This window comes from Macaca mulatta, chromosome 13 (assembly GCF_049350105.2).
Source record: "Macaca mulatta isolate MMU2019108-1 chromosome 13, T2T-MMU8v2.0, whole genome shotgun sequence".
Lineage (NCBI taxonomy): Eukaryota > Metazoa > Chordata > Mammalia > Primates > Cercopithecidae > Macaca > Macaca mulatta.
The window spans coordinates 23,324,109-23,336,449 of record NC_133418.1 but is presented as its reverse complement, the minus strand read 5'-3'; the positions used below and the strand labels follow the sequence as shown (position 1 = coordinate 23,336,449).

At 51.9% G+C, this 12,341-nt stretch overlaps 1 protein-coding gene and 1 long non-coding RNA gene across 7 annotated transcripts in view; one reads left to right on the top strand and one right to left on the bottom strand.

The window, feature by feature from the left end:
- The window catches only part of PAX8 (paired box 8), a 60,907-nt gene that overhangs the window by 33,877 nt on the left and 14,689 nt on the right, over positions 1–12,341 (top strand). The window contains exons 4-9 of one of the 6 annotated variants that reach the window (XM_015113145.3): positions 322–519; positions 2,201–2,289; positions 2,842–2,964; positions 3,245–3,420; positions 8,261–8,381; positions 8,904–9,031. In XM_015113145.3, the coding sequence (XP_014968631.1) occupies positions 322–519; positions 2,201–2,289; positions 2,842–2,964; positions 3,245–3,420; positions 8,261–8,381; positions 8,904–9,031 (835 nt within the window). Of the gene's footprint in view, positions 1–318; positions 520–2,200; positions 2,290–2,841; positions 2,965–3,244; positions 3,421–8,260; positions 8,382–8,824; positions 9,032–12,341 lie in introns of all 6 variants that reach the window. The other 5 variants (XM_001093559.5, XM_015113144.3, XM_015113143.3 and 2 more) reach the window with 5 other exon arrangements.
- Positions 5,829–8,412, bottom strand: LOC144333993 (uncharacterized). The gene is made up of 2 exons (XR_013403142.1): positions 8,369–8,412; positions 5,829–6,384 (listed from the first exon to the last, which is right to left on the bottom strand). It is a non-coding gene; the product is annotated as an uncharacterized LOC144333993 (long non-coding RNA).

Sequence of the window (12,341 nt, the reverse complement as noted above, 5' to 3'; positions counted from 1 at the left end):
TATAAGGGAAATCTTTTGTGTCCCATATGATGGCTGTTGCAGGTGCTAGGACACAAGAGACTGGTCAGAGGGAAGAGAGAGAGAGAAGCCAAGGTGAGGCCTTTAGCGGAGGGTGCTGGGTTGGCAGTAGCATGAACCTACCCATGCGAGGGAAACAGATAGTTCCATGCATATCAAGCATTTGAGGACAGCCTTGGGGGCACGTTTCACTCTCATACCCCTCCCCAGAGGCCTTAGAGAGGAGGGAGGCTCTGGCTAAGTCACTGTCTAAAGACCCCACCTGCTTATTGGGTAATTCTTTGGGGTTCTCTATTGGAGTAGGTACTACGAGACTGGCAGCATCCGTCCTGGAGTGATAGGGGGCTCCAAGCCCAAGGTGGCCACCCCCAAGGTGGTGGAGAAGATTGGGGACTACAAACGCCAGAACCCTACCATGTTTGCCTGGGAGATCCGAGACCGGCTCCTGGCTGAGGGCGTCTGTGACAATGACACTGTGCCCAGTGTCAGTTCCATTAATAGGTAAGAGAGAAAGCAGCCTCTGGCATCAGGCTGGGGCCCCTGGGCTTTGGGGAAATCAGGAAAGAAACAAGAAAGAACTGGCTTGGGTAGAGCAGAGGCCGGGAAGGGGCCTGATGCTGAAGAATCAGGCAGGGAGCACACCTGGCTCCAGGCAGATACCATACCTCCCTGCCTCCTGCCTTGCCCCATGCTGTGGGGCACCCTCCCCCTGGCCCCAAGCCATAGTGTGCTATCTACAGTTTCCTTCCTCAAACACCACATCCTCTTTCATTCAATAAAAGAATATTCACGAGTTGATCCTTTTCTAAGCCACCAGACCCCTAACCCGGCCCACATTCAAGCATTCACTTATTTTTTTAGTCCCTCAGTGATTCACTCACTGCCTCAATCAATCATTTACTTACTCGCTTGTTCATTAATTCATTCGCACATAATTCACTCATTCATCTTGTGCGAGGTCCTGGGGACACACAAAACCCATCTTTGCGGAGCTTACAGTTTAATGAGATCACAGATATTAATCAACTACCTACAAAAAATATTGTAAAAATACAGCTGTAAGTCCTGCTAAGAAAAGGAACATGAGGATATGCAAGCCAGCGTAGGATTATTTGGTTTATGAAGGTCATGAGTCTTCCCCTGAGTAAGAAAAAATAAGAGAACTAGGTGAAAAGAGTTTAAACAGCTATGCAAAGGCCCTGTGGCTAATAGGATCAAAAGAAAACCAGTAGATAGGCCAGGTGCAGTGGCTCATGTCTGTAATCCCAGCACTTTGGGAGGCCAAGGCAGGTGGATCACCTGAGGTCAGGTGTTTGAGACCAATCTGGCCAACATGGTGAAACTCCATCTCTTCTAAAAATGCAAAAATTAACTGGGTGTGGTGGTGAGTGCCTGTAATCCCAGCTACTTGGGAGGCTGAGACAGGATAATCGCTTGAACCTGGGAGGCAGAGGTTGCAGTGAGCTGAGATCACGCCACTGCACTCCAGCCTGGGTGACAACAGTGAGACTCCATCTCAAAAAAAAAAAAAAAAAAAGAAGAAGAAAAAGAAGAAAAAACAGAAAGAAAAGAAAACCAGTAGATAGAGAGCAGGGGAGCATAAGATAGGCTGAAGTTGAAGATGTCAGCAGAGGTGGCCTTTCAGAGGCTGGGAGCTGTGTTATACCTTCTTGCGTTTGGTCATAAAGCAATGGGAAACTGTTGGCAGATTTTAAGCAGGTGGTCAACTTGCATTTCAGAAAGTCCACTGTGGCAGCAGTAGGGAGAATCACTTAGAAAGGATCAAGAGGGGATGGGCGTGGGCCAGTGAGTGACCGTGGAACAGTGGTGGTGACATGCACTAAGGTGCTGATGGAGAGAAGAAGAGAGGGGTCAACATTGGCGAGGTTCACAAGGTCAAAACACAGAACTCGATGATGGGTTTGATTGGAAAGAGAGGGAAGCAGATGTTAAGCCCCATCTCTGTTTTGGCCTTGAGCGACTGATGGTACCAATCATGAAATACGGACAACTGGGGAGGACTAGGCGTGCAGAGTAGGGTCACGGACTTTACTGTGAACAGTTGAGTTTCAAGTGCCTTTGAGATACCCAAAGGAGTGTCAAAAAGGCAACTGGGTCTGGGGCAGCCGTGAGTTCTCTTTCCTCCTCTTCTCTCTCATGGCCTTTCTTCTCTTCATCACAGAATCATCCGGACCAAAGTGCAGCAACCATTCAACCTCCCTATGGACAGCTGCGTGGCCACCAAGTCCCTGAGCCCCGGACACACGCTGAGTGAGTGCTGAGAGACCTGGATGCACACACATCCTTCAGTGTACCCACACATCCTTCAGTGCACCCACACATACACAGAGGCACACACAGACACACCCACACAGACACAGCTGTGCACAGTACTATTCACAAACCCATGTGTGGACGGAGCTGTGCCACTATGACAAAATCTGGCCTGTTCCCAGGGCAGATTCACTGAACTATGGAGAGGTGCAAACATTTGAGACAGCTCTGACTCCAAGAATCCCTCCCACCAGCAGGCCCCCTGGAGGAAGGACCTGAGCCCCTTTGGGGCTCAGTCCACGGCTCGGCTTGCTGCCTCCTCCACAGTGTCAGCAGGGGCTGTGAGGGGTGTCACTCCTGCACCCTGACCCTCTCCCCGTACCCCCCGCAGTCACCCTGGAGTCACCCCAGGCCTGTGAGGGGTGTCACTCCCACCCCTGACTCTCTCCCTCTCCCCACTGCAGTCCCCAGCTCAGCTGTAACTCCCCCAGAGTCACCCAGGACTGAGGAGTGTCCCACCCCTGACTCTCTCCCTCTCCCCCGCTGCAGTCCCCAGCTCAGCTGTAACTCCTCCAGAGTCACCCCAGTCGGATTCCCTGGGCTCCACCTACTCCATCAATGGGCTCCTGGGCATCGCTCAGCCTGGCAGCGACAAGAGGAAAATGGATGACAGTGAGTGCTGGGACAGGGGGGCAGCGGGGGTGCACGAGGGCAGTTTGCTCAGGCTTTGATGGGGACAGAAGCCTTTCCACTTATGACATGGGACTCTGTAGGAGCTCGGCATGTGACTGTCACATGTCCTGTCTGTCAGTTGGCCAAGGCTCCTGGGCCCAGGTGGCTGGCCCTTTTTCTCCCTCCACAGTGAGTCGGCTTGGAGTCAGTCCTCTACTTTGGCCTAAGGCATGAGTAGATATGTCCCCTAAAAGCTTTCTTCCTGACTGGGGGGTACCAGGTGATCAGGATAGCTGCCGGCTGAGCATCGACTCACAGAGCAGCAGCAGCGGACCCCGAAAGCACCTTCGCACAGACGCCTTCAGCCAGCACCACCTCGAGCCACTCGAGTGCCCATTTGAGCGGCAGCACTACCCGGAGGCCTATGCCTCCCCCAGCCACACCAAAGGCGAGCAGGTGAGAAGCTGGGCCCTGGGAGGTGAACAGAGTGGGCAGGGGCCAGAGCAAGGTGTGCTCTCCAAATGTGCCTGCGCTCCGCCACCAAAGCAGCTGGAAGTTGCATCAATGGGCTCAGGGCACCTGCCTCATGCAACTCCAAGCCTGACACATGCTTTATCTTACCAGATGCCCTGGCATCTTCCTCTCTTTCTAACCCCCCTGGCTTACTTAACCCAAAACCTTTGAGCCTGGGCCTTTCAGGGATGGCAGCACAACCTGATGATGCCATCCCTTGCCATCAGCATCTTCCCCAGACCTCGAGGTCGGGTTCCACAACTCTGAAGCAGTAGCACAAAGCCTTCACATAATGACCTCAGCCACCACTTCCTAGCCCCGCCTTTGGCCACTCATCCTGCACACCCCATGCTCTTGCATTACTCATGGCCGCAAGCACGCCACCCTCGCTCACATCTCTCTGCCCTTGCACACCGTGTGCCCTCCACACAGAATGCCTTTCCTCCCACTTCTCTGCATGGAAAAATACCACTAGCCTTCATGACTCGGCTCAAACATCACCCTCTCCGTGAGTGCTCCCCTGCCTCTCCGACATGAATCATCTCTCCCACCTCTTGTCCTTCTGCATGTCCCACATGCCGCTCTCAGTAGCTTCTCACAGTGTAGCTTAATAATGTGGCAGACAGAGAGGTACAAAGACATGCGGACTCCTTAAGGACAGAGAAGCCTCATGAAACATGAAACGTCGTTTTTATTCCCAGCACCTACCATTGTGCCCCCCTTATAATAGAGAGTAATGGTATAGTGAATGAATGAACGAATGAATGAGTTGAGAAATTCAGAATAATACATCACAAGCTACAGGGAATTTTTCTTGCTAGTGCTCAGGACAGGTGAAATGAATCATAACAGGTTGGCATCTGTGACAAGCTGACAGAGATGTGAGAGGTCCCACCCCGAGGCCAACAAAGACTCTGCAGCTCTGGCAGAACCACCGAGCTCTCAGTCCCTAGTCATCACATCTTTTTCCCTTAACCCCACCAAGTCAACCAGATGAGGAGTGTCTTCAGGGTGGTGTCTGTTGCCCCTCTTTGCCCATGCCGTCATTTGCTGTAGGAGGCAAGCCCATATGCCTTTAAGAACTGAGTAGGACAATGGAGATGATGCCAATAATCAGCCCAACCACTTCCAGTGACCGTCTGGGCTGCTGGTCCCGTGCCAGGCACTCGCAGCTGGGCAGGCAATCTGCATCAGCAATTTTATCAGCTTTGACTGTGGCAACCACGAGGGTGCAGAGAAAGCTGGCCGTCAGCAGCCATGGGGAGAGGGCCTGGGTGCTCACCTACCAGTCAGCACACAGCTCCAGGAAGGAAAGGGGGTTGCAGTGGGGAGCCTGCAGGAAGCTCGCTCTGTGAGAGCAAGCCTGCAAAACTCAGTGTACAGGCACCAGCCACCCAGTGAAAGTAAAGAAACCCTGCTGATAAGACTCTGGACACCCACTGAGTCCCAGAGCCATTTCCTGACTCCATCCCTAAGCCCTCCAAAGGACCCTGCTTGACTACAGAGCACTCCCATGTCACGCTGGCATATGAACAGGGGGGATCCTGGAATGAGAAAGTCTTTGAGCTTGCAGAGACCTCTGTGACCACCTCATCCAGTTTCTCCATTTGTGTGGAGATAATCCAAGGCCAAGCAAGACAAGGAGGGCTCGGGCAACCAGAAGGTTTTGGAGCTCAGGCCTGCCAATCCTCATTTCATTCAGACTGGTCCACTGTCACCTGCTTCAGATATGGTGCCTCTACGTAAATACGTATTTGAAGACTGAAAAAAAAAAGCATTTGAATACCATTGAACTTCTCCAACCACTCATCTTTCAGATGAGGAGACTGAGGTCCAGCAGTGTCCATAAATTATTCATTACCTCCTCAGTAAATCATTACTCACCCAGTCATTCACCTGGAGGGTGGTGAAGGGCAGGGAGAACCAGCCAGTGCAAGGGCCCCTCATGTCCTGCCTGGCCTTTGCTTTTCCCACCTCTGGTAACTGACTGTGCTGCCAAAGTAACACTCCGTGCTCTCTCACCTGGGCATAGGAAGGCCCGCTGGCTTGGGGAGCCAAGAATGAAGCACAAGTACTCATACCTGACCTTAGGACAGGTTGTAACACAGCCATCTTTTCTGTAAAATCAACAAGTGGGGGACCAGGCACGGTGGCCCACACCTGTAGTCCCAGTACTTTGGGAGGCTGAGGTGAACGGGTCACCTGAGGTCAGGAGTTTGAGACCAGCCTGGCCAACATGGCAATATCCCATATCTACTAAAAATACAAAAATTAGCCAGAACTGGTGGCATGCACCTGTAATCCTAGCTACTCAGGAGGCTGAGGCAGGAGAATCACTTGAACCTGGGAGGCAGAGGTTGCAGTAAGCCAAGATTGTGCCACTGCACTCCAGCCTGGGTGACACAGCAAGGCTCCCTCTGAAAAAAACAACAACAACAACAACAACAAAGGGCAGGGGGAAGTGTTCAACAGAAACATCATGTTATTCCTGGTTGCTATTTCATGACCAGACATAGCTAGAAGTCATACAGCTTTTATTTCCCTATTTTACAAATGCATCAAAAAACATCAACAGAATATGAATATCGGCTTACTGACAGAAATGAAGAATTTGGTGGCTTCTGACTCTTCACATGATTCTGAAATAATATCTATGATAACTCTCACTGGGCATCTGTTGTCACCAAGTATTCGGTGCTAAGCACGTTATGTATAAGTATATAAAATTTCATGTAATGCTTACATCAGCCTCATAGAGTCTATGACTCCCATACAGGTGAGAAAATTAAGCTTCAGAGCAGTCAAGCAGACTAAAGCTACCTGGCAAGTCATTGCAGAACCAGGGCTCAGACTTGCTGAAGTTCTGAAGCATCGTGCTGCTCTGCCCCAATTCAAGTTCAATTCCAGCTAAAAAAAAAAAAAAAAAAAGTCCAATAATCACTGGGAAGTTTCAGCTATTGAATACAAAATCACCAAAATATTTTGACTATATAGGTATTTTTAAGTTACTTGAATTTTGAAATAGCTACAGGATTCTGAGTAGATATTTTGCTGTCAAAACAACACATCCATAAAGCATTTTAAACTTTTCTTACACTCTCTAGAAATTATATGTTTTGTTCAATTTCAGTAACCTAGACCCTGGCCAGGTGTGGTGGCTCACGCCTGTAATCCCAGCACTTTGGGAGGTCGAGCCAGGCGGATTACAACGTCAGGAGTTTAAGACTAGCCTGGCAAACATGGTGAAACCCCCATCTCTACTAAAGATATAAAAAATTAGCCTGGTATGGTAGCACACGCCTGTAGTCCCTGCTACTCGGGCTGAGGCAGGGGAATCACTTGAACCCGGGAGGCAGAGGTTGCAGTGAGCCAAGATCGCGCCATTGCACTCTAGCTTGGGCAACAAGAGCGAAACTCCGTCTCAAAAAAAAAAAAAAGGCCCTAAGCAACTCCACCCTGCCTCTAAGTGAGCCCCCTTGGAAGGCATGGAACCAGAGCACCATTTAGTCAGTAATTGCTGCTATGTGCTAATGGTGCCCTGGTGGCCTCCAGAATTGACTGCAGCTTCCAAAAGTGCCCAGCGTGCAACCGGAAAGTGCTGTGGATCTTTGCAGAACCCAGCTTGATGGAAATCACTGAAAACAATTGCCTTTAGTGGCACTGTTATGTAACCACTGAGCATTCCCTGAATTCAGCTTTGCATATCTCATGTAGCAGGTATGTGACATGTGTGAAGGTATGTGGGGAATGGATGTGTTCTTTTTTCTGCGCTATCTGCTTCCCCGGTGGGAGGAGGCCATGGTGAGGATGAGGCACACTTGCCTTTAGTTAAACAAGTTCTTTTCAGAAGGAGTACCTAAGGTCACAGCTGTGCTCCTGGCAAGGGGAGGCCACGAGGCATTTAAAATGAGGTCTTATTGATGAAGACCCCCAGGTACTTGATAAAGAGTGTTTCCAACAAAAAAAACTCTAAATACCATTTTCAAGCTGAACTTGCACACTTCTATTTGTTTGGATGTGGAGAGAGAAAAGAAGAAATCCACGTGATGGGTAAAGCACCTGGGTCCACAGCCGAAATCTTGGGTTTAGTCTCAGTTTCATTACACAAAACTAGGCCATTTACCTCTCTGAGTTCCAGGCTCCACGTATAAAATCAATAACAGACATAATATTACTCACCCATGTCACTGGGCTGCTGGGGGACTCTACTAGGACAACAGAGGCAAAGCTCTGATGTAAGCTCTTTGCAAATGTAAGAAGTGGTCCTTAGGTCACCCAGTTTGGGACAGTGGTTGACAGCAGAGGCATTCTGATCCCTCAAGTCTGAATCCTATCTTTGGTCCATATGGAAGTGGGACAAGTTTCTTAAACCTCTGTGCCTGGGTTCCCTATCTGGGCAAGAATCACAGATGGAAGGACCCGAACAGTCCGGTTGGAGACTGCTCCAGTCCTTGGCACCGTCCTGTATTCTGTGGGTCACAACAGTGTGGTGAAACCAGGAAGCCGACCAGCCATCTAGCCAGGGTGTGGTCCTCCGGCTGAGACCCTCTATCCCACACCGGAGCACCCATGCCACCAGCTGGCCTTGAATTCCAGGGATGCAGGAGGACAATGAGCATGAACGAAAAGTGCTGAGTGGAGTTGAGAACGTAAAGGAAGAAGGGGACGATGAGGAAATCTCCTGGGGAGATTAGGGCTGCTAAGCCCTAGGACAGGCTCAAGGTCTGCAGGAAGGTCGGCTTGTCGGATCATCTCTGTGCGCTGACTTCTCTTTGCTCCCCAGGGCCTCTACCCGCTGCCCTTGCTCAACAGCAGCCTGGACGACGGGAAGGCCACCCTGACCCCTTCCAACACGCCCTTGGGGCGCAACCTGTCGACTCACCAGACCTACCCTGTGGTGGCAGGTATGATGCCTGGAGCCTCCCTGGCAGGTGGAGGGCGGGGCACTGCAGAGCTTGGCTGGCTGTCAGGCGGAACGTGTGTGGGGCCCTGGCCTGGAGAGGAGAGGTGGGCTGTGCTGGCTGGGCCTCAAGGTGGATTAAATGGGTCGTGCCTCCAGTCCTAGGCCGCTCCTAGGCCTCCACTCTCCCTCCTGTGGGAGAGGCGGGCGCACACACTCCTTCCCAGTCTCTCCATTTTCACTGCAGAAGCACAGAGGGAGGTCGAGCTTCTCTCTCCCCTCCTTGCCACACCTCGTGGGCCCTGGCTCCCCGGCCCAGACTCTGAGAGCAGCTGGGCCTGCCTGCCCCGCGCCCCGCACCCTCCACATCTCATGGCTTGGTTTGTGCATGTTCCCGCCCCATCATCTCACACCCCTCTCTCCTTGTTGTCTCCCTCCCTCCGGCAGATCCTCATTCACCCTTCGCCATAAAGCAGGAAACCCCCGAGGTGTCCAGTTCTAGCTCCACCCCTTCCTCTTTATCTAGCTCCGCCTTTTTGGATCTGCAGCAAGTCGGCTCCGGGGTCCCAGCCGGTGCCTCGGTCCCGCCCTTCAATGCCTTTCCCCATGCTGCCTCCGTGTACGGGCAGTTCACGGGCCAGGCCCTCCTCTCAGGTATGACAGGGAAGTCCCGGGGCCATGCAGGCATTGCGGTGGGTGGGAGGGGGGTCCTCAGGGCCGACCACCAGCCCCCTCTCTGGCCCCAATCTTGTCCACCACCACCCTATTCCCTAATTCCTCCGGCAACTTTTGGAGGTGCCAACATGAGGGTCTCCGTGACTGGGAAGACATGCTCGGAAGGGGCGGATGCTCTAGGGGTGCCGGAAAGTGGGATACACCACCCCTAGACCCCACGGAAAAGCAGGAACCCTAAGGCCGGGAGCCAGGTGCTGTAACATAGGAACACTTGGTCTTGGTAAATGCATAAATAAATAGAAGGAAAAATGAACATTTTGGAGGGAAAAAGGCATTGACTTTTGGAACCAATTTCAGGATCAAATTTCCAAAAAGGCCAAGGGTCAGTCCCAGTTGTGTTTCCATGATGTAGCTATCTTCATACCTAGCTTAACAGCATCACCAGGAGGACAGTCAGACATCTGTTAAACATGATAAATTCAGTGATTCAACAACTTGGGAGAGGAGGAGTGGGGGACCTCCCATCAGGAACCTCAACTGCCTCAAAATATTTAAAGCTGAAGCACTGACCGGGCGCAGTGGCTCACGCCTGTAATTCCAGCACTTTAGTAGGCTGAGGCAGGTGGATCATGAGGTCAAGAGTTCAAGACCAGCCTGGCCAAGATGGTGAAACCCCATCTCTACTAAAATACGAAAAATTAGATAGGTGTGGTGGCAGACACCTGTAATCCCAGCTACTGGGGAGGGTGAGGCAGGAGAATTGCTTGAACCCAGGAGGCATAGGTTGCAGTGAGCTGAGGTCACGTCATTGCATTCCAGCCTGGGTGACAGAGGAAGACTCCATCTCAAAAAGGAAAAAAATAAATAAAAATAAGTAAATCTGGAAGCACCCGAGGGAGCCTCTAGAGCAAACTTCTTGTGCTGCTGAGGAAACTGGCCCAGGGAGGAGAAGGTCCCTGCCAAAGTCTCTGGGTGGGATCACCATCTGCAATTGGATGAGGCCTGGGCCTGCACTCCGTGAGTCAGACCTCAAGGGGAGCTGGGTCTCCTGGCAGAAGGACCTTCGCCCATCCAGCCAGGGTCTGAGGAATGGCTAAGAGTCAAGTGCTTGGCTTGGCTTGGAGAGGGCCTGATGTGCAGTGAAAGTGGGGAGCAGAGACCCATATGGTCATCAGATACCTTAAGGGCGTCCACAGAGATAGGACTATTTTAGATGTGGGCCCAGCTAGGGCCCAGGACCAAGGGAGGAAGCCAGCTAGCTCTCAGTTCAGCATTGGAGGAATCTCTTTAATATTGGCACTGTCTCCAAGGAGTGTGGGTATTTAGTGACAGAGTAAATGCCTCCTCACCTCCCATACCCTCCTACCCTGATGACCTTGAAATGCTAGAGCAGAGACCAGTGTGGGAGTGGGGCGTGGGAGACCTGTCACAGAGGCAGCCCAGAGTCAGACAGTCCATCTGGACCAGTGGTTTCAAATTTGGGCCTCTCAATGCTCTCTTGAAATGAAGCCTTTTACAGAAGCCATGTATGCTCACCAGACCCCTGAAGAACTGCTCTTTTAGAAGGGGGTTCCTGCTCCTAGAAAGCCCTTGGACTTGAAAACCACTGCACCAACAGAGCAAAACCTCCGCCAGCCCAGAGTTACCACAGGGTCATGTGATACAAGTCCATGGACCCTTCTTTTTTGAGATGGAGTCTCATTCTGTTGCCCAGGCTGGAGTGCAGTGGTGTGATCTCAGCTCAGTGCAGCCTCCGCCTCCTGGGTTCAAGAGATTCTCCTGCCTCAGCCTCCCGAGTAGCAGAACTACAGGTGCGCACCACCACACCCGGCCAATTGTTTTTATTTTTAGTGGAGATCGGGTTTCATCATGTTAGCCAGGATAGTCTAGATCTCCTGACTTCATGATCTGCCCATCTTGGCCTCCCAACGTGCTGAGCCGCCGCGCCCGGCCCATGGATCCTTTTTTATAACTGGCTCTACATTTTCTTTCTGGCTGGCACCCGGGTTTTTTTTTCCCCCCCTCTGTGTATCCCTGCACCTAATGTGAGAAATTTTCTTAGAAGAGAGGGACATCCAGCGTGTGGGCAGAGAGATGGTGTTTAAGGATCTAAAGCGAGGAATAAAATGTTGACTTGGAGTTCAAGAATTCAAGAGGGTGAAGTCAGCAGAGATGGGTCATTTGTTTTGACCAAAGTGATTACAGGAGAAAAACCTGTGAGCTCAGTAAAATTATGTCAGCCAGAGAAAATGGGATGAGGGGAGGGAGGGGAATGTGAGGAGAGTGGAGAGGAAGGGAGGGGAAGGGAAGAGAGGGGCGGGGAGGGGGTGAGAAAAAGAGGCTCATGTCAGTTACAGGGAGTTACACAAGCCTGCATGTCTTCTGAGAATGGCAGGCTAGGGCTGGGGGTGGTCACAGGGTAGGCAAGGGGTGAGGGTGCGGTGGTGCCCATGATGCTGGGGAGCAATTGCTGTACAAGCCGTGGAGAGGCTTGGCAGGACCAGCTGAAGGAGAGGGAAGGATTTAGGGCAACTGGAAGTGGATGGATGTATCACAGTGCAGACACAGGCTGTGGTGTAAAGTGTAATTGGAACAGCCCAGGGCAAACTCCCTACTCCCAAAGCCCCCACACTTTGTCCCCTCCCTGTCATCCTGTTAGCATCCCCTGTCAACATGCAGTCAATCAGAGGTGATGCCTCCAACTACTGTCAGCTGTTAATTCAGTGGACGTGCCCACTCTCTAGGCCAACTGCAGGACTGAGAGGTCACCCAACCCATGGGATAAAACAGCTGGCGGCAGACACCAGGTGGTCATGCAGGCAGCAGGCAGCCAAATATGCCGCACCGGCATATCCTTCAGGCTGGTAGCCCCCAACCCAGGCCCAGATGATGCTGAAGTGCAGGTGTGAGCACTTTGAAGGGTGCTGGCTGGTCACAGGGCCCCTTAGCCCAAGGGTTGACAATTGAGCACAGAGGCAGAGGCTCTGAAAAGAGTGAGGAGTGCTAGGCTTGGAGGATCCGGGGTCCAGGCAAATGGCCAAGAGTAGGAAGCAAGTCAGAAAGCGGCTCAGGCACAAGGGAGGGGATGGCTGGTGTCCATGCTGAGCTCAGAGTGTTGGTCTGGAGCTCCTTGCAGACTGTCCACCTGAGGCCTCTGGTCAAGACTGGACCTCAATACCTAACACATGGCTGAGCCATGGTGAGAGGGCTGGGAGGACATGACGGGGTGGGGGAAGGTTAGGAAGGGAATGGTTCCAAGAGCACAGGAGGCTGCAGACCTTCCCAAGAA